The sequence below is a fragment of the Leucoraja erinacea genome, chromosome 41 (assembly GCF_028641065.1).
Source record: "Leucoraja erinacea ecotype New England chromosome 41, Leri_hhj_1, whole genome shotgun sequence".
Taxonomy (NCBI): domain Eukaryota; kingdom Metazoa; phylum Chordata; class Chondrichthyes; order Rajiformes; family Rajidae; genus Leucoraja; species Leucoraja erinaceus.
In genome coordinates this window covers 1,934,231-1,958,375 of record NC_073417.1, presented here as the reverse complement: position 1 = coordinate 1,958,375, position 24,145 = coordinate 1,934,231, and the positions used below count along the sequence as shown (strand labels likewise).

At 46.5% G+C, this 24,145-nt stretch overlaps 1 protein-coding gene across 2 annotated transcripts in view; it reads left to right on the top strand.

Moving 5' to 3' along the window:
• Positions 1–24,145, top strand: part of dctd (dCMP deaminase) — a 77,897-nt gene that overhangs the window by 6,830 nt on the left and 46,922 nt on the right. For both annotated transcript variants that reach the window (XR_008726391.1, XM_055664641.1), the window contains exon 3: positions 10,828–10,963. Coding sequence is in view for 1 of the 2 variants with exons in the window: in XM_055664641.1 (XP_055520616.1) it covers positions 10,828–10,963 (136 nt within the window). In the remaining variant the exon portion in view is untranslated. The remainder of the gene's footprint in view (positions 1–10,827; positions 10,964–24,145) is intronic.

The following is a 24,145-nucleotide window of genomic DNA, read 5'->3' as shown; positions in this document are numbered from 1 at the left end:
ATTAGTTTATTTTTTAATTTAAGTTTTAAGATACCATGCGGAAACAGGCCCTTCGGCCCACGGAATCTACGCCAACCAGCGTTCCATGTACACTAACTATTCTAGGGACAATTTACAATCTGTACCGAAACCAGTTAGCCTAGAAACCTGCACGTCTTTGTAGTGTGGGGGGAAACCAGAGCACCCGGAGAAAACCCGCGTCGGTCACATAGAGAGCGTATAAACCCCTTACAGACAGCACCGTATAGTCAGGATTGAATCTGGGTCTCTGGAGCTGTGAGGCAGCAACTCTAAAGCTGAGCCTTTTATTATTTCCTCCTGAATTATCTTGTAATTTTGAATTTATCTTCCATTATTGTAATAACAATTACTGTTTTATTGTGCCTGAAGCTAATGAAATTATTACACCATTTACCAAAATAAGATGCCAATGATAAAAAACTGCATATTCAGAAAATCTGAAATAAAAGCAAAAAATTGCTGGAAACACTCAGCAGGTCAGGCAGCATCTGCAGAAAGAGAAGAGTTCACGTCTCTTCATCTAGAAGAGTTAACTTTGTCTTTACACAAATCTGCCAGGCTTGCTGAGTGCTTCCAGAATTTTCTGCATGTATTGTAATGAAATACAGGTGGCGCAGCTGCCTTACAGCGTTTGCAGCGCCAGAGACCTGGATTCCATCCTGACTACGGGTGCTGCCTGTTTGTACGTTCTCCCTGTGATCGCGTGGGTTCTCTCCGGGTGCTCCGGCTTCCTCCCACACTCCAAAGACGTACGGGTTTGTAGGTTAATTGGCTTTGGTAACATTGTAATCTGTTCTTACTGTGTGTAGGATAGTGCTAGTGTACAGAGTGATCGCTGGTCAGCATGGACCTGGTGGGCCGAAGGGCCTGTTTCCGTCTCGTATCGCTAAAGAAATGTCTCAATTTGCAAAGAACAAGTGTTTTTCTGAATTCTCATGGGAAGTGATACTTTAATACCACTTCTTAGGCCCCCTTCGGTCATGGCTGACCATGGGTGTCTCCAGGGTTGGAGGATGCCTGTGCGTGACTTTGTTTAACGTGGGGAGACTGGTGCACAGACAGCCACCCCACGGTCCTTGACAGATCTGGGTCAGGATCCAGTGGCATGGAGTCCAAGACGACCGGAGACCCTTTTCTGCCGCAGCCTTCATCCGCCTTCCCAGCCGTTGTGACGCTCCACTAAGGTCAGCCATCGTCCTCCGCCTGTTCCACCGATGAGGTCTTGGTTGGACTGATCTTTGTCAGAGACCTCCCCATCGACCTTACTGCCATGGGTGGCCCTACCAGGAACCAGACGGCATCGCTCTCAGGCCCACACAAGCTTCTCCTCCACGACAAGGTGACAATCCGCGGAGAAGATTGTCCGAATAGTGGACATATTTAATACCACTATTCCTGTGTTTATACGTAGTTACACTCAGTTATGAAATAAATGATGATTGAAATTTGTTCTCAATTCGAAAAAAAATTGCTGTGCTGTTGAAAATTCTGTAAAATGGGCTGGTAAAATGTATAGTAGTTCAGGCAACAGAAATTCACCTTACAGAATTCACAGCTAGCAATCAAAAAGTCTGAGATAAGGAATAAAAATTCACACTCATGGAATTTGTGTCAATTTATTTTCCAAATCTAGTTTCTTGACACATGCACAGTTCATATGGCTACACATTGTGGAAAGTTGCGATACGGGCAGACCTGTGGGAATGCAACCTCTCATAATGCGGCAGTGATTTGTATATTTCCACGTGCCCACATGCTTGTCAGGAAATTCATCTTATTTTCCCAGTGGGATTTTCATTCTTCATAGTGTTTTTTTGTCCCCAGTCTTTTAATAACTCACCAAACTGACATCAACAGCACTGCGAAGATAGACACCGAATTCTGGACTAACTCAGCGGGACAGGCAGCATCTCTGGAGCGAAGGAATGGGTGGCGTTTCGGGTTAAGACCCTTCTTCAGACTGAGAGTCAGGGGAAAGGCTAACGTAGAGATATGGGAGGATAAGGTGTGAAAATAATAGATCAATGGGGATGTTGATCAAGGAAATGTAGAATGGTTCATTGTTAGCTGAGGGGAAGGTGACAATGAGGTATACAATCTGTAAAATTAATCAGAAGGAAATATTTAATCAGGTGGACAGTGGAATTTGTCGAAGACTAGGATGGGGGAGGGAATATAACCATATAACAATTACAGCACAGAAACATCTCGACCCTTCTAGTCCGTGCCGAACACATAATCTCCCCATGTCCCATATACCTGCGCTCAGACCACAACCCTCCATTCCCTTCCCATCCATATAACTATCCAATTTATTTTTAAATGATAAAAACGAACCTGCCTCCACCACCTTCACTGGAAGCTCATTCCACACGGCTACCACTCTCTGAGTAAAGAAGTTCCCCCTCATGTTACCCCTAAACTTCAGTCGCTTAATTCTCATGTCATGTCCCCTTGTTTGAATCTTCCCTACTCTCAGTGGGAAAAGCTTTTCCCACGTCAACTCTGTCTATCCCTCTCATCATTTTAAAAACCTCTATCAAGTCCCCCCTTAACCTGCGCTCCAAAGAATAAAGCCCTAACTTGTTCAACCTTTCTCTGTAACTTAGTTGCTGAAACCCAGGCAACATTCTAGTAAATCTCCTCTGTACTCTCTCTATTTTGTTGACATCCTTCGTATAATTAGGCGACCAAAATTGTACACCATACTCCAGAATTGGCCTCACCAATGCCTTGTACAATTTTAACATTACATCCCAACTTCTATACTCAATGAATGAAAGCAAGAGTAACTAGAAGTTAGAGGTCAATTTGTCGATTGCGGTTCTTTTACCCCCCCCCAGTCTGGGTCAGTAAAACACCGATTCAAATACTGTTGTACAAACCCTTTATTCACTGAGGGGTCGATTTTGGATCCACTCAAGCCCGCAGCAGCCTCGCGGAAACAGAACAGAAAGAAAGACGACGACGATATGGCCCCAACGTACCCATCCCGTATTTATACAGATACACAGTGGCGGGAAAGTACAGAGGGAGGCAGACCTTTAGCCCAATCACAGATACATAACAGTTGCCAGTACATTGAAACAAATTTCCTACTGATTTCCTGGACTTGTGTCTCCACTTGATATGGTTCACTACTTAATAAACAGATAACTCACAAAAACGTTAGGTAAACCAACTCAAGCTTTACTGATCGTCAGCCGGCGGAAGTGATGGGGATACACCAGTCAAGTAAGCAACAGACACTTGACTTCCCTGCGCCATCACTTCAATGAACAAAGATTTGCATGGTGTTTCTGCCACAGAAGGTAGTTGAGGCCAGTTCATTGGCTATATTTAAGAGGGAGCTAGATGTGGCCCTTGTGGCTAAAGGGATCAGTGGGTATGGAGAGAAGGCAGGTACAGGATACGGAGTTGGATGATCAGCCATGATCATATTGAATGGCGGTACAGGCTCGAAGTGCCGAATAGCCTACTCCTGCACCTATTTTCTATGTTTCTATGTTTTATACTGTGTGTCACTTAGCCATAGTCACAAGATGCAGCCAATACACATCACTACAGGACGAGTCTGAGCTTGTCTCTTATCAATTAGTAGACACATTTCAAAGGTATCTTATCAGTTGGTACTTCCAGTACTTGTCAAAGTACTTGGTACTTTGACAAGACATTTCAAAGGCATCTGTCTCTTATCAGATGACACTTTCAGGACAAGACATTTCGGTCGGTCATTGTCTCAATATACATCAACCTGGGACAAGCCAGGGCATGTCTCTCCTGGAATACAAGCCACAATCTACAGTCAGGTATTCCACCATGTACCTTTTATATATTTAAAAGCATTTAACCTTTTCACACTCTGATGTCACCACCAGTGAAGCCAAGTCTTAACAGATACCTTCTATTCCCATTGCACCCCAATCTCTACATATTCAAACCGCTGGGGTGTGAGCTACCCAAGCGAAATATGAAGCGTTGTTCCACCAATTTACGTGTGGCATCACTCTGACTGTGGAGGAGGCCCAGGACAGAAAGGTCACGGTGGGAATGGGAGGGGGAGTTGAAGTACGTAGTATTATTCCGTATCAACAGTACTGCAATGTGCAATATTTGTCTGAGGTGAGATTCCAAGAGTCAGGAGTGTTTATTGTCATGTGTCCCAAACAGAACAATGGAATTCTTACTTGCAGCAGCACAACAGAATACGTAAACATAATACTCTGTAAACAATATAATAAATGAAACAAAATCACTATCAGTCTATGTGTGTATATGTGTGCGTATTTATATGTGTATGCAAAGTGTATGTAGTTCTGAGTCTATATGGATGTCGTGGTGTTTAATAGCCTGATGGTTGTAGGGAACAATCCGGAAGTGGCGGCGCTGCCCTGGCAGCAGCGGCTCGCCTGCAGTTTTTACTTTTTTTTGTATTTTTTTTTTTTTTTTTTTTTTTTTTTTTTCTCTAGTTATGTTTTTGGTTTTTAGGCTGTGTTTATGTGGGGAGGGGGGTGGGGGGTGAAACGGGGGCTGCTGTCACTCCCTTCGGGGGAATACGACCTTTTGTCGTATCCCCCTTCTTTGCCTCCGTCTACGCTGAGGCCTAGCGGAGCCGGCGACCTCGGGACTCTGGAGGCAGCTGACAGGACTCGTCCTGGGCTCGCTCTCGGCCCAGCCCGGGATGGAACGGTGCTCCCGTGAGAGCGGCATGGTGAGGGGCTGGAGTGGCCCAGCCCAACGGCACTCCCGTCGGAGTGGCCCAGCCCGAGGGAGGAACGGCACTCCCGTCGGAGTGGCCCAGCCTGAGGGTGGAACGGCACTCCCGTCGGAGTGGCCCAGCACGAGGGAGGAATGGCACTCCCGTCGGAGTGGCCCAGCCTGAGGGTGGAACGGCACTCCCGCTGGAGTGGCCCAGCCTGAGGGTGGAACGGCACTCCCGCTGGAGTGGCCCAGCCTGAGGGTGGAACGGCACTCCCGCTGGAGTGGCCCAGCCTGAGGGTGGAACGGCACTCCCGCTGGAGTGGCCCAGCCTGAGGGTGGAACGGTACTCACGTGAGGGCGATCCGGTCCGGGGGCTGGGACGGTGCTCCGGTGGCTGGGGCGACATTCTGGCGGCGGTGTCCAGAGTCCTGGGTTCAGCCGCGGGTCGGTGGCTGCGTGTGCTGGACTGGAGGTGCGGCGGCTTCGACCACCCCGGGCCGCAGTGTTTTGAACCGGCCCGTTCGCGGGGTTCGGTGAGCTGCGGAACTGTTTGTACCATCGCCCGGTGGGGAATTGCCTCAGCGCAGAGGGAGAAGAGGGAAGAGACTGCAGCCCTAAGATTTTTGCCTCCACCACAGTGAGGAGGTGTTTGGAGGACTCACTGTGGTGGATGTTAATTTGTGTTTATTGTTGTTCATTATTGTATCATTGTATGTATGACTGCAGGCACGAAATTTCATTCAGACCGTAAGGTCTGAATGACAATAAAGGAAATTCAATTCAATTCAATTCAACAAGCTGTTCTTGAACCTGGATGTTGCAGTTTTCAGGCTCCTGTATCTTCCTATATCTTCAGGCAGCATAACTGGCCTGAAAAATTCCAGTTGAGCTAAAAACATCCATGTTTAACTAATCAAAAAAAGACACATAGTGCTGGAGTAACCGCAGCTGGTCAGGTAGCATCTCTGGAGAACATGGATAAGATGGCCTATCTATGTTCTCCAGAGATCCTGCCTGACCCGCTGAATTAATAATTTTTTGTGTCTTTTTTTGTAAACCACCATCTGCAGTTCCTTGTATCCAGGTTTAATTGACAGCTTTTTTCGTTTGTAAGAGCAACCACATTGAATCACCCCCTCTTCTTGAAGCTCCTGTGTAATGAACAGATTTTGTGTACTGTCCCCTCTGCGATTTCTGACCTCTTGCGTTCTCTGCAGGTCAGGGTTGTGATTGCTCTTCTTCTTGCGTATGGCGTGCACAGCCTAATGATGTCGGACAACTTGTTCTATCTGATCTTATTTGATTGTGCATGCCGGGGTGATTGCATTCGTCGAAACAGGGCGGACCACGTGAAGGTTGCAATCTCCGAACCTTTGTGATTGCTCTCGTTCTAAGTAGCTGCTGTTCTCGCTTCGCAGATCTTTGTTCATTTCTGTGTTAGAGACACTCTCTGGCTTCCATACAAGATGCATCAACTTTCCATTCAGCCCTCGAGAGCATGCATATGGCTTTGGTAGCTTTACTGGTTAATAGAGGTGTATAAACGGGCACCTTTGGCCCAACTCGCCATGGCGATCAAGCTGCCCCATCTACACTAGTGCCATCTGGTTGCATTTGGCCCATATCCCTCTAAACCTGTCCCATCCATGTACCTGTCCAGATGTCTTTTAAATGCTGTTGTAGTACTTGCCTGACAGCTCGTTCCATATACTAACCACCTTCAAGTTCCTATTAAATCTTTAACCCGCCAGAGTGAACAACACCGGAAATTGGAGGAACAGCACCTCATATTCCGCTTGGGGAGTCTGCATCCTGGTGGCATGAACATTGAATTCTCACAATTCTGTTAGCCCTTGCTGTCTCCTCCCCTTCCTACCTCTCCCTCAACCCTCGAGCTCCTCCTGCTCGTTTTTTCTTTCTTCTCCCCGCCTCCCCCCACCCCCCATCAGTCTGAAGAAGGGTTTCAGCCCGAAATGTTGCCTATTTCCTTCGCTCCATAAATGCTGCTGCACCCGCTGAGTTTCTCCAGCATTTTTGAGTACCTCCTATTAAATCTTTCCCTTTTCACCTTAAACTTATCTCCAATGGGCCTTGATTCCTCTACCCTGTGCATCATCTTTTCTCTTCCACTTGTGATTTTTTTTTACACCTCTATAAGATCAATCCTCACCCTCCTGTGCTCTCATGAATAGTCCTAGACTACTCACCTCTCCCTATAACTCAGCCCCATGAGTTCTGGCAATATCTGTGTAAATGTTCTCTGCACTCTATTCAAGAAGGGCTACAGGGAAAATGCTGGGAACCATAGGCCAGTGAGTCTAACATCTGTAGTCAGAAAGTTACTAGAGAGTATTTTAAGGAATAGGATGTATGGGCATTTAGATGAACAAGGGGTGATTAGGGATAGTCAGTGTGGTTTATACATGGGAGGTCGTGTCTCACAAATCTGATTGCATTTTTTGAAGACGTGACCAAAAAGGTCGATGAGGGCAGATCTGTAGATGTTGTTTATATGGACTTCAGTAAAGTATTTGACAAGGTTCCGCATGTTAGGCTGCTCTGGAAGGTTAGATCACATGGGATCCAAGGAGAGATAGCTGAATAGAAAATTGGCTCCATGGAAGGAAGCAGAGGCGATGGTGGAAGGTTGCTTCTCGGACTGGAGGCCTGAGACTAGTGGTGCGCCTCAATGTTCGGTGCTGGGTACCCCTCTGATTCCTATTAAAACATTTCCCCTTTTACCTTAAACCTATGTCCTCTGGTGCCCGTGTTAATCCTGGCAAATTGGAGAGGCTAGGACTTTAAAATGGGGTCAAAGCTTCAGGGCTGCTGGGAGATTTGGTCAATTTGGAATTGCTCTCTGCAGAGCTGGGATAAGCTGCGGAGTTGTGCCAGTTTGTCTAGAGCCTAGATACAAGTTGCAAGAAAAGAATAAGAACATCTGCAGACCCTGTCAATTAGGTGCAAAATGCATAGAATGGATTGGAGGGCTGCAAATCAGACATACACCTTGTAAATAATTGCAAATAAAGTTGCAGAGTTCTACTTTGTCGAGTATTGATTGGATGAGGTATTGAGCCTTGTCTGGGTTTCTTGCAGACCAGGGTAAATGTTTCTAAGTTGACTTCCTTGTGAAGTCCGGTTTGAATACAATGTATTAGCCACTGTATTATTGTGTTAGGGAAATGTTTATCATGTACGGGGTACATCAATATCTGTAATTGAATTGTTCAGAGACCACCCCCTTCTGGAGGGTCTCTGTTTGAGCGAGGTCTAGAGGGCTTGATCAGGCAGATACGAGGATCAAACCCACGGTGGGATAGGTACAGTAGTTGAACTGTAATTGTGTTTTGTTAAAATAAAGACTAACTGTTCAAGTGCACTAGGGGGCGCTGCACTGGCAGCAGCCTCTACCTACAGCCTGTCTGTCATTTCTGTCTTTTTTATTATTTTTAGTTAGTCCAAAGTTTTGTGTTGGGGGAAACTTTAACTTTTCTATGTGGGGGAGGGGGGCAGGGTAAGGGGGAAACCGTTTCTCAGTCTCTTCCTGGCGGGGACGCGACTATTTCTCCGAGTCGCGTCCTCGCCCCCCACCTCGCGGCCTACCAGCTGGATCGGAGCGGCCTTTCCTGCCGGGGATCGGGAACCGGACCAGGGCTGCTACAGCGGCAGCGCAGTGCTGGAGTCACCCGCGGAGCGGGCGATGCCTACCTGGGTCGCCGTTTGGAGCTCCGGAGCGTTGGGCCGTTGCTCCAACATCGTGGAGCTCTGGTTCAGAGAGCTTCCAACGCGGGCGGCGCTGAACGGCATCGTGGAGTCCTGGGGCGCCTTGCAGAGGGTCTACAGCAGCAGTCTCCACCCGGCGCGGCCTGCGGACTTTGGGAGCCGCAGACTCCGGTAGGAGGGGGCCGACTCTGTGTCCACGCCGCTGAGGACGTCCCGCAGCCCCGACGTCGGACTTTTAACACCCCGGCGAGCGGTCCTGAACATCGGGCCGCCCGTAGCGGCAACTGCGGAGGGCACGGGGAGGCCCTGACCACGGGGAACAGTGGAGGAAGAAGACTGACTTTGGTGCCTTCCCACACAGTGGGGAACTTTGATTCTGCTGTGTGGGGATGTTTTATGTCAAACCCTATAGTGTGTTGTGTCCTGTTGATTTTTATTGTATGGCTGTATGGAAATTCATTTCACTGTGCCATCAGGCACACGTGACAATTAAATCTATCTTGAATCTTGAAGTGCTTGATTCAGTGATTTTTGACTGAAACTGGACTAGGGGGAAGTTTAGAGCAATTTACACCCGATTCTCTGTGCATCTGCCTGACCTATTCCTCCCATTCAATTAATATCAATACGCCCCTTTAAGAAGAGGAATATAGTTTGCATGGTGCTTGATTGAGCCTGAGAGTTTGCTGCAAAGGTCTTGCCTACTGGGCTACATGCCGAGATGTGTGAGAATTCGCGGCACATCAGTAGGGAACTCTGCACTGAAATTGGCAATGAAAGATACAGTGCAACACCAGATCGGCAAAAGCCGAAAGTGTTGCAGTGTGAACTTCACACTGTTTCTTCCACTCTTCAGATGATTTTCAAAATAGCGTGCGACCCCCAACGCTATTTTAATGACATTCTGGGTCGCTTTCTAGTCCTTGGCTTTCTCAAAGCATATGTTAAATGGCAACACAGTGGCGCAGCAGTTAGACCCGGGATCGATCCTGACCTCGGCTGCTGTCTGTGTGAAGCTTGCACGTTCTCCCTGTGACCTGGTGCTCCGGTTTTCTCCATTCTCCCAAAGACGTGTGGGTTTGTGGGTTCATTGCCCTCTGTAAAATTTTCGATAAGAGAGGAGAAATAGGAGCAGAATTAGGCCATTCAGCCTATTGAGCCTGCTCCTCCATCAGGGTTGATCTTTTCCCTTCTGCTGCCTTCTCCCTGTAATCTTTGATGACTTAACTAATCAAGAACCTATCCAAGGTAGACAAAAATGCTGGAGAAACTCAGCGGAGGCAGCATCTATGGAACGAAGGAATAGGTGACATTTTCGGGTCAGAGTCTGAAGAAGGGTCTCGACCCGAAATGTCACATATTCCTTCGCTCCGTAGATGCTGCCTCACCCGGTGAGTTTCTCCCGCATTTTTGTCCACTTTCAATTTTTCCAGCATCTGCAGTTCTTTCTTAAACAAGAACCTATCAACGTCCTCTTCAGAAATACCCAATTACTTGGCTTCCACAGCCGTCCGTGGCAATGAATTCCACAAGTTCACCACACTCTTGCTAAAGAAATTCCTCCTTGACTCCATTCTAAAGGCACGTCCTTTTATTCTGAGGCTGTGTCCTCTGGTCCTAGAATCTCCCACTAGTGGAAACAACTTATTTACTACGTTCATTGTAGGGAGTGGATGAGAAAGTGGGATAGAAACATAGAAAATAGGTGCAGCTGGAGGCCATTCGGCCCTTCGAGCCAGCACCGCCATTCATTGTGATCATGGCTGATCGTCCCCTATCAATAACCCGTGCCTGCCTTCTCCCCATATCCCTTGACTCCACCAGCCCCTAGAACTCTATCTCTCTTCAATCCATCCAGTGACTTGGCCTCCACTGCCCTCTGTGGCAGGGAATTCCATAAATTCACAACTCTCTGGGTGATAAAGTTTTTTTCTCACCTCAGTCTTAAATTACCTCTCCTTTATTCTAAGACTGTGGCCCCTGGGTCTGGACTCACCCAACATTGGGACCATTTTTCCTGCATCTAGCTTGTCCAATTCTTTTTATAATTTTATATGTTTCTATAAAATACCCCTTCATCCTAAACTCCAGTGAATACAAGCCTAGTCTTTTCAATCTTTCCTCATATGACAGTCCCACCATCCTAGGGATCAATCTCGTGAACCAACGCTGCACTGCCTCACAAGGATGTCGTTCCTCAAATTAGGAGACCACAACTACACAATACTCCAGATGTGGTTTTACCAGAGCCCTATACAACTGCAGAAGAACCTCTTTACTCCTATACTGAAATCCTCTTGTTATAAAGGCCAACATTCCATTAGCTTTCTTCACTGTCTAAACACTTTCTCTAAACTAAACTTTTTGTATTGAATACAGGTTGGAGCTTGCATTGTGAATCCTGAAAACAAGATTGTTGGCATTGGGTATAACGGAATGCCGAACGGATGCAGTGATGATTCTTTACCATGGGCAAGAAATGCTAAAAATAAACTGGACACCAAATATATGTATGGTAAGTAACAGTTTAATTTAGAGATACAGCGCGGAAACTAGATATCTTTATTAACTTTTTTTTAATACCAAGCCAATTAACTTACAAACTTGTACGTCTTTGGAGTGTGGGAGGAAGCCAAAGGTCTTGGAGAAAACCCAAGCAGGTCACGGGGAGAACGTACAAACTCCGTACAGACAGTACGTTGTATATTACTGATTGGGACGAGGGGATTGAAGGCTTTGTGGCCATGTTTGAGGATGATATGAAAATAGGTGGAGGGGCAGGTAGTGTAGAGGAAGCAGGGACTCTGCAGAAGGACAGGTTGGAAGAGTGGGCAGAGAAGTAGCAGATGGAATATAGTGCAGCAAAGTGTGGAGTCATGCATTTTGGTTGTAGGAATAAAGGTGTAGACTAGTTTCTAAATGGGGAGAGAATCCAAAAATCGGAGGTGCAAAGGAACTTGGGAGTGTTGGTGCAGGATTCCCAAAATGTTAATCTGCAAGTCGAACCAGTAGTAAAGAAAGCAATCTCAATGCTAGCATTTATTTCAAAGGGCTTGTATACAAAAACAGGGGTGTAATGCTGAGGCTATAAGGCGCAGGTAAGGTCACATTTCAAATATTGTGAGCAATTTTGGGCCCCATATCTGAGGAAGGATGTTCTGGCTCTGGAGAGGGTCCAGAGGAGGTTTACAAGAATGATTCCAGGAATGAGTGGGTTAACCTATGATGAACGTTTGTCGACACTGGGCCTGTACTCGCTGGAGTTTAGAAGAATGAGGGGACACCTCATTGAAACATACAGAATAGTGAAAGGCTTGGAGAGAGTGGATGTGGAGAGGATGTTTCCACTAGTGGGTGAGTCTAGGACTAGAGGTCACAGCCTCAGAATTAAAGGATGTTCTTTTATGAAGAAGATGAGGAGAAATATCTTTAGTCAGAAGGTGGTGAATCTGTGGAATTCTTTGCCAAGGACGGCTTTGGAGGCCAAGACAGTGGATGTTTTAAAGGCAGAGATAGACAGATTCTTGATTAGTACACGTGTCAGGGGTTATGGAGAGAAGGCAGGAGAATTAGGTTGGGAGGGAGGGATTGATCAGCCATGATTGAATGGTGGAGTAGATTTGATGGGCTGAATGGCCTAATTCTACTGCTATCCCTTATGACCTTATGACAAGCACATGTAGTCAGGATTGAACCCGGGTGTAAGGCAGCAGCCACTAAGGAAACTTTGCATAGCTCATTGTTTTTAACCCTCTGTTATCACATTTTTTTCTCGCCCACCCCCAACACTCCCCTCCCCCTTCCCTATGCCCCACCTGGGTTTGTACCTCTTTCTGTTCCTCCCTTCCCCATCCCTTGGTTATTCATCTCACACCTCGTTTTGTCTCTGACCTTTGTCCAACCATCTGCCAGTCACCCGCCACCACCACCTGGAGCCACCTATCACTTGTCAGGTTTTGTCCCGTCCCCATCCAGAGGCGTAGAGCGATAGTGTGTAAACAGGCCGTTCAGTCAAACTTGCCCACACTGACCAACATGCCCCAGCTACACTAGTCCCACCTATCTGTGAAGATGTGACATTCCCCATCTACACTAGTCCACCTGCCTGCGCTTGGTCCATATCCGTCTAAACCTATCCTATCCAGGCACCCGTCTAAATGTTTCTTACCCCCTCCCCCCCCCGTCCCCCCCTGCAAACGCGCGTTGGGGGAACAGACCCAACGGGTCTGCACTTGGTCTAGTGTTTCTTAAATGTTGCAATAGTACCTGCAAGTACCTCTCATCCAGCTTTCTCCTCCCCCACCATAATCAGTCTGAAGAACGGTCCTGATTCGAAATGTTCCCCAGCCACATTCTCCACAGATGCTGCCTGACCCGCTGAGTTACTCCAGCACTCTGTGAAACGTCACCTATCCATGTTCTCCACACTGATGCTGCCTGACCCGCTGAGTTACTCCAGCACTCTGTGAAACGTCACCTATCCATGTTCTCCACAGATGCTGCCCCCCCTGACCCGCGTGAGTTACTCCAGCACTCTGTGAAACCCCACCCATCCATGTTCTCCACAGATGCTGCCTGACCCGCTGAGTTACTCCAGCACTCTGTGAAACGTCACCTATCCATGTTCTCCGCAGATGCTGCCTGACCCGCTGAGTTACTCCAGCACTTTGTTTCCTCTTTTGTAAACCAGCATCTGCAGTTCCTTATTTTATTGTAAACCAGAATCCTCGTGCTCAAGAACCAATGCATGCCATCATGTTACCCATCTTGAATGTATCAGGCCCAAGTGTCCACGTTTGGGTGGCTCAGCGGTAGAGACCCATCTTCACAGCGCCAGAGCCCCGGGTTCAATCCAACTGCGGGTGCTGTTTGTACGGAGTTTGCATGTTCTTTCTATGACCCGCGTGGGTTTGCTCCGGTTTCCTCCCACATTCCAAAGATTTGAAGGATTGGTGTTTGTAAAATAGTAAATTGTCCCTCGTGTATAGGGTAGTGTTAGTGTATGGGTTAAGTGTTCGTCAGCGTGATCGCTGGTCGGTGCCGACTCGGTGGGCCGAAAGGGCCTTGTTTCCGCGGTGTATCTCTAAAGTAAATCCCTAAAGTCTAAACTCTGCCTCAGAGGGCGGTGGAGGCCGGTTCTCTGGATACTTTCAGGAGAGAGCTAGATAGGGCTCTTAAAAATAGTGGAGTCCGGAGATATGGGGAGAAGGCAGGAACGGGGTACTGATTGAGGATGATCAGTCATGATCACATTGAATGGCAGTGCTGGCTCGAAGGGCCGAATGGCCTACTCCTGCACCAATTGTCTACTGTCTATTGTTACTTTGTGAAAACTGATGTGATATTAGTTTCTAATAATCCCAAGCTGTTATTTTATTAATGCATCCAAGAATATTGTATTTTTATCCAATGTCATGTGTAGATTGAGATGCTGATCTTTTTCATTTGAACTGCATTTGTGATTGAGTGGAGCTGTCTGGTGTCAGGTTGCTGGATCGCAGTTGGTTATCGGTTAGATGTAACCACCATCCAAATGCCCAGCTTGAATTTCCTGATCCCAGCATGAAACCCATCCCAGAGGTAGAGTTATATGAAGCAATGGCCAATTTAGCAGGGGGTAAGTCACTCCACAGTTACTCCCTCAAAAGATTTCATGCCATCTGCCAGAATAAATTGTCTTAACATATGGAATAATGCATTACAGGATTAAATAGTATTTAGGTTATCTTCCTGTTGCAATACAAAGTTCATTTCTTCATCCTTTGCAGTGAATTACATAAGGATGTTATTGCTGCAATTGAACTCTGATGTTATCCCTAGTGACACTCTTCCCTCCATCTGAACAATGACAATTTTTTTTTTTTAATGTGGTTCAAGAGGATTTTCTTTTATTAATAACTGCTGTCTGTGTCAGAAAGATAAAAATGGTACATCGGGTGAAAGCAAGTGGTCTGGTGCAGTCCTCGTATTTCACAGATGCACTGAGAAGGAAAGTAAATACTGCGTTTCATTAAATGCGCTATTTGTACGTAAGCTCTTCGAGACCAACAGTGATATCTGCTGAGCGCACTGTTGCCATACTTGAAATTTTTGTTTTTTCATAGTTTGCTTCCCCAATCTCACCTTCCAATATTAAACTTGCCTTTTATAGAGTGTAGGGATGATTTGAGAGAATGTTGCCAGGGCTATAGGGAGAGGTTGGGCAGGCTAGGACCTTATTCCTTGCAACGCAGGATGATGGGGGGGGGCGCTGCCTTACAGCGAAGGCAGCGCCGGAGACCCGGGTTTGATCCCGACTACGTGTGCTGTCCGTACGGAGTTTGCACGTTCTCCCCGTGACCTGCGTGGGTTTTCTCCGAGATCTGCGGTTTCTTCGCACACTCCAAAGACGTACAGGTTTGTAGGTTAATTGGCGTGGTAAAATTGTAATTTGTCTTAAGTGTGTGTGGGATAGTATTCAAGTGCAGGGATCGCTGGTCGGCTTGGGCTGAAGGGCCTGTTTCCGTGCTGTATATCTAAACCAACCTAAAATCATGAGAGGAATAGATGCACGCTCTTTTACCCAGAGTAGAGGAACAAAGAACCAAAGGTTTAAGGTGAGAGGGACACAGTTTAATTGTAATCGGAAGGACATTTTTTTCACACAGGGTGGTGGGTCTGTGGAATGAGCTGCCAGAGGAGGTAGTTGAGGCAGGAACAATTCAAAGACAATTGGACAGGTACATGAATAGGGAGGGTTTAGAGGGATATGGCCTGTCCTGCAGATTCTTCCCGTTCAGCAACATCCAGCTTCCATCCACTTACATCCATGTATGTAGTTTGTTTGTTTATACTATTCTTATAACAAATGTAAAGCACTTTGGCCAACGAGAGTTGTTTTTAAAATGTGCTATATAAATAAATGTGACTTGACTTGACTACAACCTTTGATAATGCAACTGCACCATAAAACAAGTTGTAGAAATAAACAAATGCAGAAGCTGGTTTACCAAGGAATGACACAAAGTGTTGGAATAAAACAGCGGGTCAGGCAGTATTACTGGAGAACATGGATCGGTGATGTTTCGACCGTTCTTCAGACTGGGGCGGCACGGTGGCACAGCTGTAGAATTGCTAGCTTACAGCGTCAGAGACGAGGGTTCGATTCTGACCATGGGTGTTGTCTGTACGGAGTTTGTACGTGCTCCCCGTGACCACGTGGGTTTTCTCCGGGTGCTCCGGTTTCTTCCTACACTCCAAAGATGCACATGTTTGTAGGTTAATTGGCTTTGGTAATGAATGTAAATTGTACCTACTGTTTTGGATGGTAATTAGTATCTATGCATCAAAGGTTGGATTAAAGATCAGCTGCCAGAAGAATAAGACCATGCAGACTGGAGACCAGCTGTCAATAGACCAACTGATAATCAATGGGGAACCTGTGGAAAACACCACAAGATGTACATACCTTGGCAGCATGTTCACAGCAGATGGAGATGTAGAGGTCGACATCAACTCCCGAATTGGGAAAGCTGCATCAGAAGTATGCAGCCAATATGGTCTAGTGGCGGGATATCCAAGATGCTAAAAGTCAAGCTCTTCCAGTCCGTAGTCCTTCCTACAGCCCTCTGTGCCAGCGAGACATGGAAAATCAACTTGAAGACGAAAAATAAATTGGATACATTCCAACAACGCGGCTTGAGGAAGACACGGTTGATGGGCCTCGCCCAACTGCGCAGGCGCGGCCCGGCAAGTGTCGAGTTAATTTAAGTTTTAAATGTCAATAACATGTATAATATAACATCAATCTGAACGAAACTTGGCTAATGCACACCGCAGGATAATGGCGCGTAAAGTGGCCCTAAAATTGTAGCACTATCGTGTACCGTTATATATGTACAATCAAATATACAAACAAACAAATAAACTAGATGAGAGCTTTAGTAATATAATAATAATAATAATAATAATATTAGATAGATAGATGTTGATGTATTTTTTATTTTTGAACTAATTATTCATTGTCATAATCATTGGACTACAGGTGAGGGGATGAGATGGGTTGCTTGTAGCTGGTGTCTGGCTTTCTAAAAAAAATGGACAGCTTTTATGATTACTTTTTAAAATCTGAAGATAATTCCAAAATAGTGTGTATAATTGTTGTCAGGCTTGCTTGAGTAAATGGCAGAATAACCATGAAGAAACGCAGAAAAGTGAATGATATGCATTGTATCCACATCTGCATTCCATTTGCCGTTTCAAACAAAAATGAAATATTAACCTCCATTATTTGCTTCAGAGTCACGCTCACATGTTGAACTTGTTCATCCAGAGAGTGTAAATGGTTATTCGATGCAATTTCCGACAATTCTATTGCTCAACTTGAGCCCTTTAAAGTCTGCGGCAACCACTTGTGTCAAAATGAATGAAAAAAAAAATTATATTGTAAGATCATACCTCAGTGCAAATATCCTGAATATCTCGGACTCTCTCCATTCTTTAAGAGGCTCTTTAATCATTGGCTAATTTCTTGTGATTGTAGATCAAACGTTGTTTTTTGCTAATTTGGACTGTTTTGAATGCATAGTTGTCAGATTCCAGTGTAGGGAGGGACTGTAGGTGCTGGTTTATCATCAATGATAGACACAATGTGCTGGCGTAACTCAGTGGGTCAGACAGCTTCTCTGGAGAAAAGGAATGGGTGACGTTTCAGGTCAAGACCCTTCTTCAGACTGATTGGACCCTTCTTCGGACTCTCAGAGCATGGCCAGTGTGGTGTGGACGGAAACTAGTCGCTGAGTAGTTTTATTTTCCTTTTCGTCACAAACATTAATTCTGTGACCCCCTGGTCCTTTAAAACTTCACTTAAGGGAACAATAACTTTATTCTGCATGCCCAATCTACAGCAGACATGCACCTTTATACATCAGCAATCTGTTGTAGGTTTATAGCACCTTTCTTCCTTTGAGGAGGTTTATGATTCCTTCTGAACATACTCTCCTCTTAGACAATAGACAATAGGTGCAGGAGGAGGCCATTCGGCCCTTCGAGCCATCACCATCATTCAATGTGTTCATGGCTGATCATCCCCAATCAGTACCCCGTTCCTGCCTTCTCCCCATATCCCCTGACTCCGCTATTTTTAAGAGCCCTATCTAGCTCTCTATTGAAAGCATCCAGAGAACCTGCCTCCACTGCCCTCTGAGGCAGAGAATTCCACAACTCTCTGTGAGAAAAAATGTTTCCTTGTCTCCGTTCTAAATGGCTTACTCCTTATTCTTAAACTGTGGCCCCTGGTTCTGGACTCCCCCAACATCGGGAACATGTTTCCTGCCTCTAGCGTGTCCAAACCCTTATTATATGTTTCAATAAGATCCCCTCTCATGCCTCAGGATGACCAGTAGAGGCCACTGCTGTATCACATTTTATGCAGAGCTGGTTTTCGAGCTGCGCTCTTTCCCAGCAGTGTGTAGGAAGGGTCGTATTCAGGGCAGTAAATGGACAATAATACTGATTTACCTGATGTTGTGTTCTTCAATGTCACTTTAAATACAACATCTAGATTAAGCACCAGGAAGAGTGGTGGGGTTGCCGAGGCTTTCCAATTAAATCCAGCGGTGAATTCTCATTTTAGAGTTGAGATATACAGCATGGAACTAGGCCCGTCGAGCCCACACTCTCCATTGATCACCCGTTCAAACTAGTCCTATGTCATCCCACTGTCTCACCCACCCCCTACATACTAGCGGTAGTAAACAGGGGGCCAAATAACCTACAAACCCGCACGTCTTTGGGATGTGGGAGGAAATCCAAGCTGGTCACAGGGAGAACGTGCAAACTCCACACAGGCAGTGCCCCAGGTCAGGATCGAACCCAGGTCACCAGCTGCCCCCTTTGCCACGGTAAAGCGGTGAAATTATGTTGCTGGACCATTTTCCCTTTCTCGCCAGAGAGTGACTGGTGTCAACGGTCTGATTTACCAGTCGGTAAATTGTATGGCAGTTTGTGACATAGATAGATAGATAAATACTTTATTAATCCCCTCAGGGAAATTCAGAGACTTGCCATTTCCAGCACACCAATAAAAATAAGACACAACATTAAAGAATTTAACAATAAACATAAAAGCATCCCCACACAATGGTTCCCACTGTGAGGGAAGGCAGCAAAGTCCAGTCCTATCACCAGGTCACCCATAGTCGGGCCTATTGAGGCCTCTGCAGTCGCCGCTACGGCAGCCCGATAACGGCTTGGAGTGTCTGGAACGGCCGCTTCCTCCCCGGAGACCGCGGCTCCCGAAGTCCACGGGCCGCGCTGGTCGGAGCAGCTTTGACATTGGCGATCTCGGTCGAGAGATCCCAGGCTTCGTGGTGTTTAAAGTTCGGCGCCGCCCCACAGCTGGACGCTCCACAGACCGCAGCTCCGCGATGTTGGAGTCGGCGGTCCCAGCCCACCGCACGGCGACCCCGGTAAGGCATCGCCCGCTCTGTGATGGTGCCTCAGTGCTGCGCCGCTGCCGAAGATGAAGTCCTGGCCGGTCCCGGCAGGAAACGCCGCTCCAGTCCCGTCGGTAGGCCGCGAGGATGGGGGCGAAGATACGGCTCGGAGGAAAGCTGCATCTCCGACCAGGTAGGGACTGAGAAAAATAGTTTCGCCCTTCTTCCCCCCCCACATAAAAAAGACAAAACAAACACTTTTTAACTCACGAAAAATTTAAAAAAGGGTGAAAGGACTAACAGCTGCTGGCAGGGCAGCCATACTCGACAGCGCTCCCTTTGGAAGCGATGTCCTGCTGTGACTGTCGTCACTATCCATGGCTCTCGTGATTTTCTATCATGGCTACCATCAATTCATCATCGTTGAAAACATTAGCGATGCAGTGGCGCTGGTTTCCAACGGGAACGGTGACAGACGCACCACACATCTCTCTCCTCCAGTTCCTGCCGACTTCCACCACTGGAAGTATAGGATTTTGGTGTATGCTTTATCATCATTCCTTACAATGCCATGTACGACAGTGATCGCAACTTCTACTGAAGTGTGGATGACAATAGGTGCAGGAGTAGGCCATTCCGGCCTTCGAGCCAGCACTGCCATTCAATGTGATCATGGCTGATCATCCACAATCAGTACCCTGTTCCTGCCTTCTCCCCATATCCACTGACTCCGCTATCTTTAAGAGCCCTATCTAGCTCTCTCTTGAACGTATCCAGAGAACCGGCCTCCACCGCCCCTCTGAGGCAGAGAATTCCGTATCGAGATGGCCATTGGCTCGCTAGGAGCTCATTCGCTCTTTGACAGGTCTTGTTTTGGGTCCTGTTGGGGGTCCACAGCCCCCTCATCACCTGGCATACCAGGTGGGGGAGACGATTTTGACGACCATGGAGCAGGTAGCACGGGATTACATGGTACCCGTGGGGGGGGGGGGGGGGGGGGGGGGGGGACTCCCCCTGACTTGACCCTCAAACCCAGAGAAAACAATCTAATTCCATCCAACCTCCCCTTGTAGTTAATCCAAGCATCATTCTGGTAAACCTCCTCTGCACATTTTTCAAAGCCTCCATATCATTGGTGTAATGGGGAGACCAACACTGCACGCAATGCCAGACTCGACTTAGTATTCCATTCAGGTCACCCCACACCCATTCTGTACAGTCTTCCCCCAAAACCAAAGGCCTCCATCCCAAGCAGGATACTGGTGAATCTGCATTTTGAATCATGTACCTACTCTGTATCACTTTCAGGAGCCACCTCAAGGCACAACTGGTGGTTCAACTGCACTTGGATCGCAGTAGGATGAGGGGTGAACTTATTGAGGTGTATGCACTCACGAGAGAAATAGATCTGGTAGATGCACAGAGTCTCTTGGCCAGAGTAGATGAACCGAGGACTAGAGGACATATGTTTAAGGTGAAGGGGAAAATATTTAATAGGAATCTGAGGGGTAACTTTTTCACACAAAGGTGGTGGGTGTATGGAACGAGCTGCCTCTAGCGTCTCCAAACCCTTATTAATCTTATATGCTTCAATAAGATTCCCTCTCATCCTTCCAAACTCCAGAGTATACAAGCCCAGCCGCTCCATTCTCTCAGCATATGACAGTCCCGCCATCCCGGGAATTAACCTTGTGAACCTACGCTGCACTCCCTACAATAGCAAGAATGTCCTTCCTCAAATTAGGGGACCAAAACTGTACACAATACTCCAGAGTGGACTAGGAATTTATTCCATGGCGTGCAGGAGCATGAGGGGTGATCTCATAGAGGTGTCTAAGATCACAAGGAAATTGATGGAGTAAATATTAAACACAGCTTTTTATCCAAAGTATGGAAATCACGAACCAGAATTCAAAAAAACCTTTGAACTTGGGTGCAAAGTGAGAGGGGAAAGATTTAAGGGAAGCCCAAGGGACGACATTTTTCACACAAAGTGCGGTGGGTATATGGAGTGAGTTACAGGTATTATAACAACATTTGAATGACATTTGGACAGATACACTGATAGGAAAGGTTTAGAATGATATAGGCCAAAAGCAGACAGGTGGGACTCGTGTGGGTTGGGCATCTTGGTCGGTGTGCCAGTTTCCAGATTCAAGGACTCTATTAATGCCTGCGGGTATGTAGAGGAAATGCAAGCATTTTTAGTTGTATTCCTACATTATAGTGAAGAAGAGAAAATAAATCACACCATAAAAATCAATGGGGTTTGGGCCAAAGAATTTCAGCATTGCAATTAAAGTTAATTCATACACTAAAGGTCTTTTCAATGGCTAGAAGTTTACTTTTGTTATTGCCAGCTAAAAATGCCGAAGGCTGCCTGCCTGCCTCACGGCTTAACAATATCACTGCACAAGTGTCAATTGAAGCAATTGCTTGTCAATTTCAATGACCACCCATGGTGAAACAGCAGCTGTGTTGAGAGCTGTCTGTTTAAGTTCCTGTTCTATGATAGCGATAGTTACTGGGAAAACAGTTTCTTTTTTCCCCTAGACTGCTTGTTTTACTCAACACTGCTTTTTTTTCTCTTCCCATGCCTGTCAATTTCCTAAGTTACATCTAGTTCCAAATGGCAGCCACGTTCTAACCAATATGCTACAAATTCCCCTGGTTATCAAATCGGGTGATATCTCATTTGCATTATGAAACACTAGCTATAGCAGAACACTGTGGAAACTGGGCCCTTCCCCCCAAATAGCCCACGCCGACCAATATACCCCATCTACACTAATCCTACTTGCCACTAATTTGCGGATGACACAAAAATGGGTGGCAGTGTGAACTGCGAGGAGGATGCTATAAGGCTGCTGGGTGACTTGGAGAGAAGCAAGGAGATCCTACTGCATTTGTACAGGGCCCTGGTGAGACCACACCTGGAGTATTGTGTGCAGTTTTATAGACAATAGACAATAGGTGCACGAGTAGGCCATTTGGCCCTTCGAGCCAGCACCGCCATTCAATGTGATCATGGCTGATCATCCCCAATCAGTACCCCGTTCCTGCCTTCTCACCATATCCCCTGACTCCGCTTTCTTTAAGAGCTCTATATAGCTCTCTCTTGAAAGCATCCAGAGAACCTGCCTCCACCACCTTCTGAGGCAGAGAGTTCCACAGACTCACCACTCTCTGTGAGAAAAAGTGTTTCCTCGTCTCCGTTCTAAATGGCTTACCCCTTAGTCTTAAACTTGGTCTCCTAATTTCCTACTCTCCTAATTTGAGGAAGTACGTTCTTGCTGTTGAGGGAGCGCAGCGTATGTTCACCAGGTTAATTACCGGGATGGCGGGACTGACATATGATGAAAGAATGGGTTGACTGGGCTTGTATTCACTGGAATTTATATGTGAGGGGATCTTATAGAAACAGATAAAATTGTTAAAGGATTTGGACAGGCTAGATGCAGGCAAAATGTTCCTGATGTTGGGGGAGTGCAGAACCAGGGGTCACAGTTTAAGAATAAGGGGTAGGCCATTTACGAGTGAGATGAGGAATAACATTTTCACCGAGCGTGTTGTGAAGTTGTGGAATTCTCTGTCACAGAAGGCAGTGGAGGCCAATTCACTGGATGTATTCAAGAGAGAGTTAGATATAGCTCTTTGGGCTAGCGGAATCAAGGAATACTCTGGGTAAAATATTCTGTGTATTCATCCTATCTATTCCTCTCATGATTTTATAAACCTCTATAATATCGTTCCTCAGACTTCACTTTAAGGAATACATTTCCAGCCTATCCAAACTCAGGGCCCAAGCTAAAGGGAGAGGTTGGATGACTGGTATCCCTTAAAATATCCCTTGAAGGAATCAAGGGATATGGGAAAAACCAGGAACGGGGTGCTGATTTTAGATGATCAGCCATGATCATATTGAATGGCGGTGCTGGTTTGAAGTGCCGAATGGCCTACTTCTGCACCTATTTTTCTATGGTAAGGCTGATGAACTGAGGACAGTGGGTAAAATATTGATAAATTATATTAAAAAGGACACAGTGCTGGGATAATTCAGCGGGTCAAACCGCATCTGTGGAGAACATGGATAGGTGACGTTTCACAGAGTGCTGGAGTAACTCAGCGGGTCAGGCAGCATCTGTGGAGAACACGGATAGGTGACGTTTCACAGAGTGCTGGAGTAACTCAGCGGGTCAGGCAGCATCTGTGGAGAACATAGATAGGTGACGTTTTACAGAGTGCTGGAGTAATTCAGCGGGTAAGGCAGCATCTGTGGAGAACATGGATACGTGACGTTTCACAGAGTGCTGGAGTAACTCAGCGGGTCAGGCAGCATCTGTGGAGAACATGGATAGGTGACGTTTCACAGAGTGCTGGAGTAACTCAGCGGGTCAGGCAGCATCTGTGGAGAACATGGATAGGTGACGTTTCACAGAGTGCTGGAGTAACTCAGCGGGTCAGGCAGCATCTGTGGAAAAGATAGACACAGAGTGCTGGAGTAATTCAGCGGGTCAGGCAGCATCTGTGGAGAACATGATACGTGACGTTTCACAGAGTGCTGGAGTAACTCAGCGGGTCAGGCAGCATCTCTGGAGAACATGGATAGGTGACGTTTCACAGAGTGCTGGAGTAACTCAGCGGGTCAGGCAGCATCTGTGGAGAACATGGATAGGTGACGTTTCACAGAGTGCTGGAGTAACTCAGCGGGTCAGGCAGCATCTGTGGAGAACATGGATAGGTGACGTTTCACAGAGTGCTGGAGTAACTCAGCGGGTCAGGCAGCATCTGTGGAGAACATGGATAGGCACCTATTGTCTATTGGTACACATAAACTAAACTGGCTCTGAAGAACGGCCCTGAAGCTGTTTGGTAATGTGAATGCTCTGCTTGAAGCAGTGCTGGAGGCAATGCCTCCCGTCTGAACAAACGCAGACATGAAAAGCAACAATGAAATGCGGTTGAACATAATTAGTATGGGTGAGTCTTTGGTGCTCAGCGTGGGCGCATTGGGCCGTAGGCCGTGTTTCTGTGCTGTACAAGTATTTTATTTGTTTAGAATATTATTTTAATGATTGGAATAAAATAAATCGTGGAGAGTGGAGCTGCTGGTTCTGTTTGGATCCTTTTCTGTGCAATGACATAGCTGCGATAATGTTAATGGCATAAACATACATTACATGGTGTTGCAAACAGATAGCTTCTTTTTCTTGGCTCTCTTTCAATGACAAATAAAAAGGTGACTGTACGCTTTGGCACGGCATATATATTGTTTTAACATA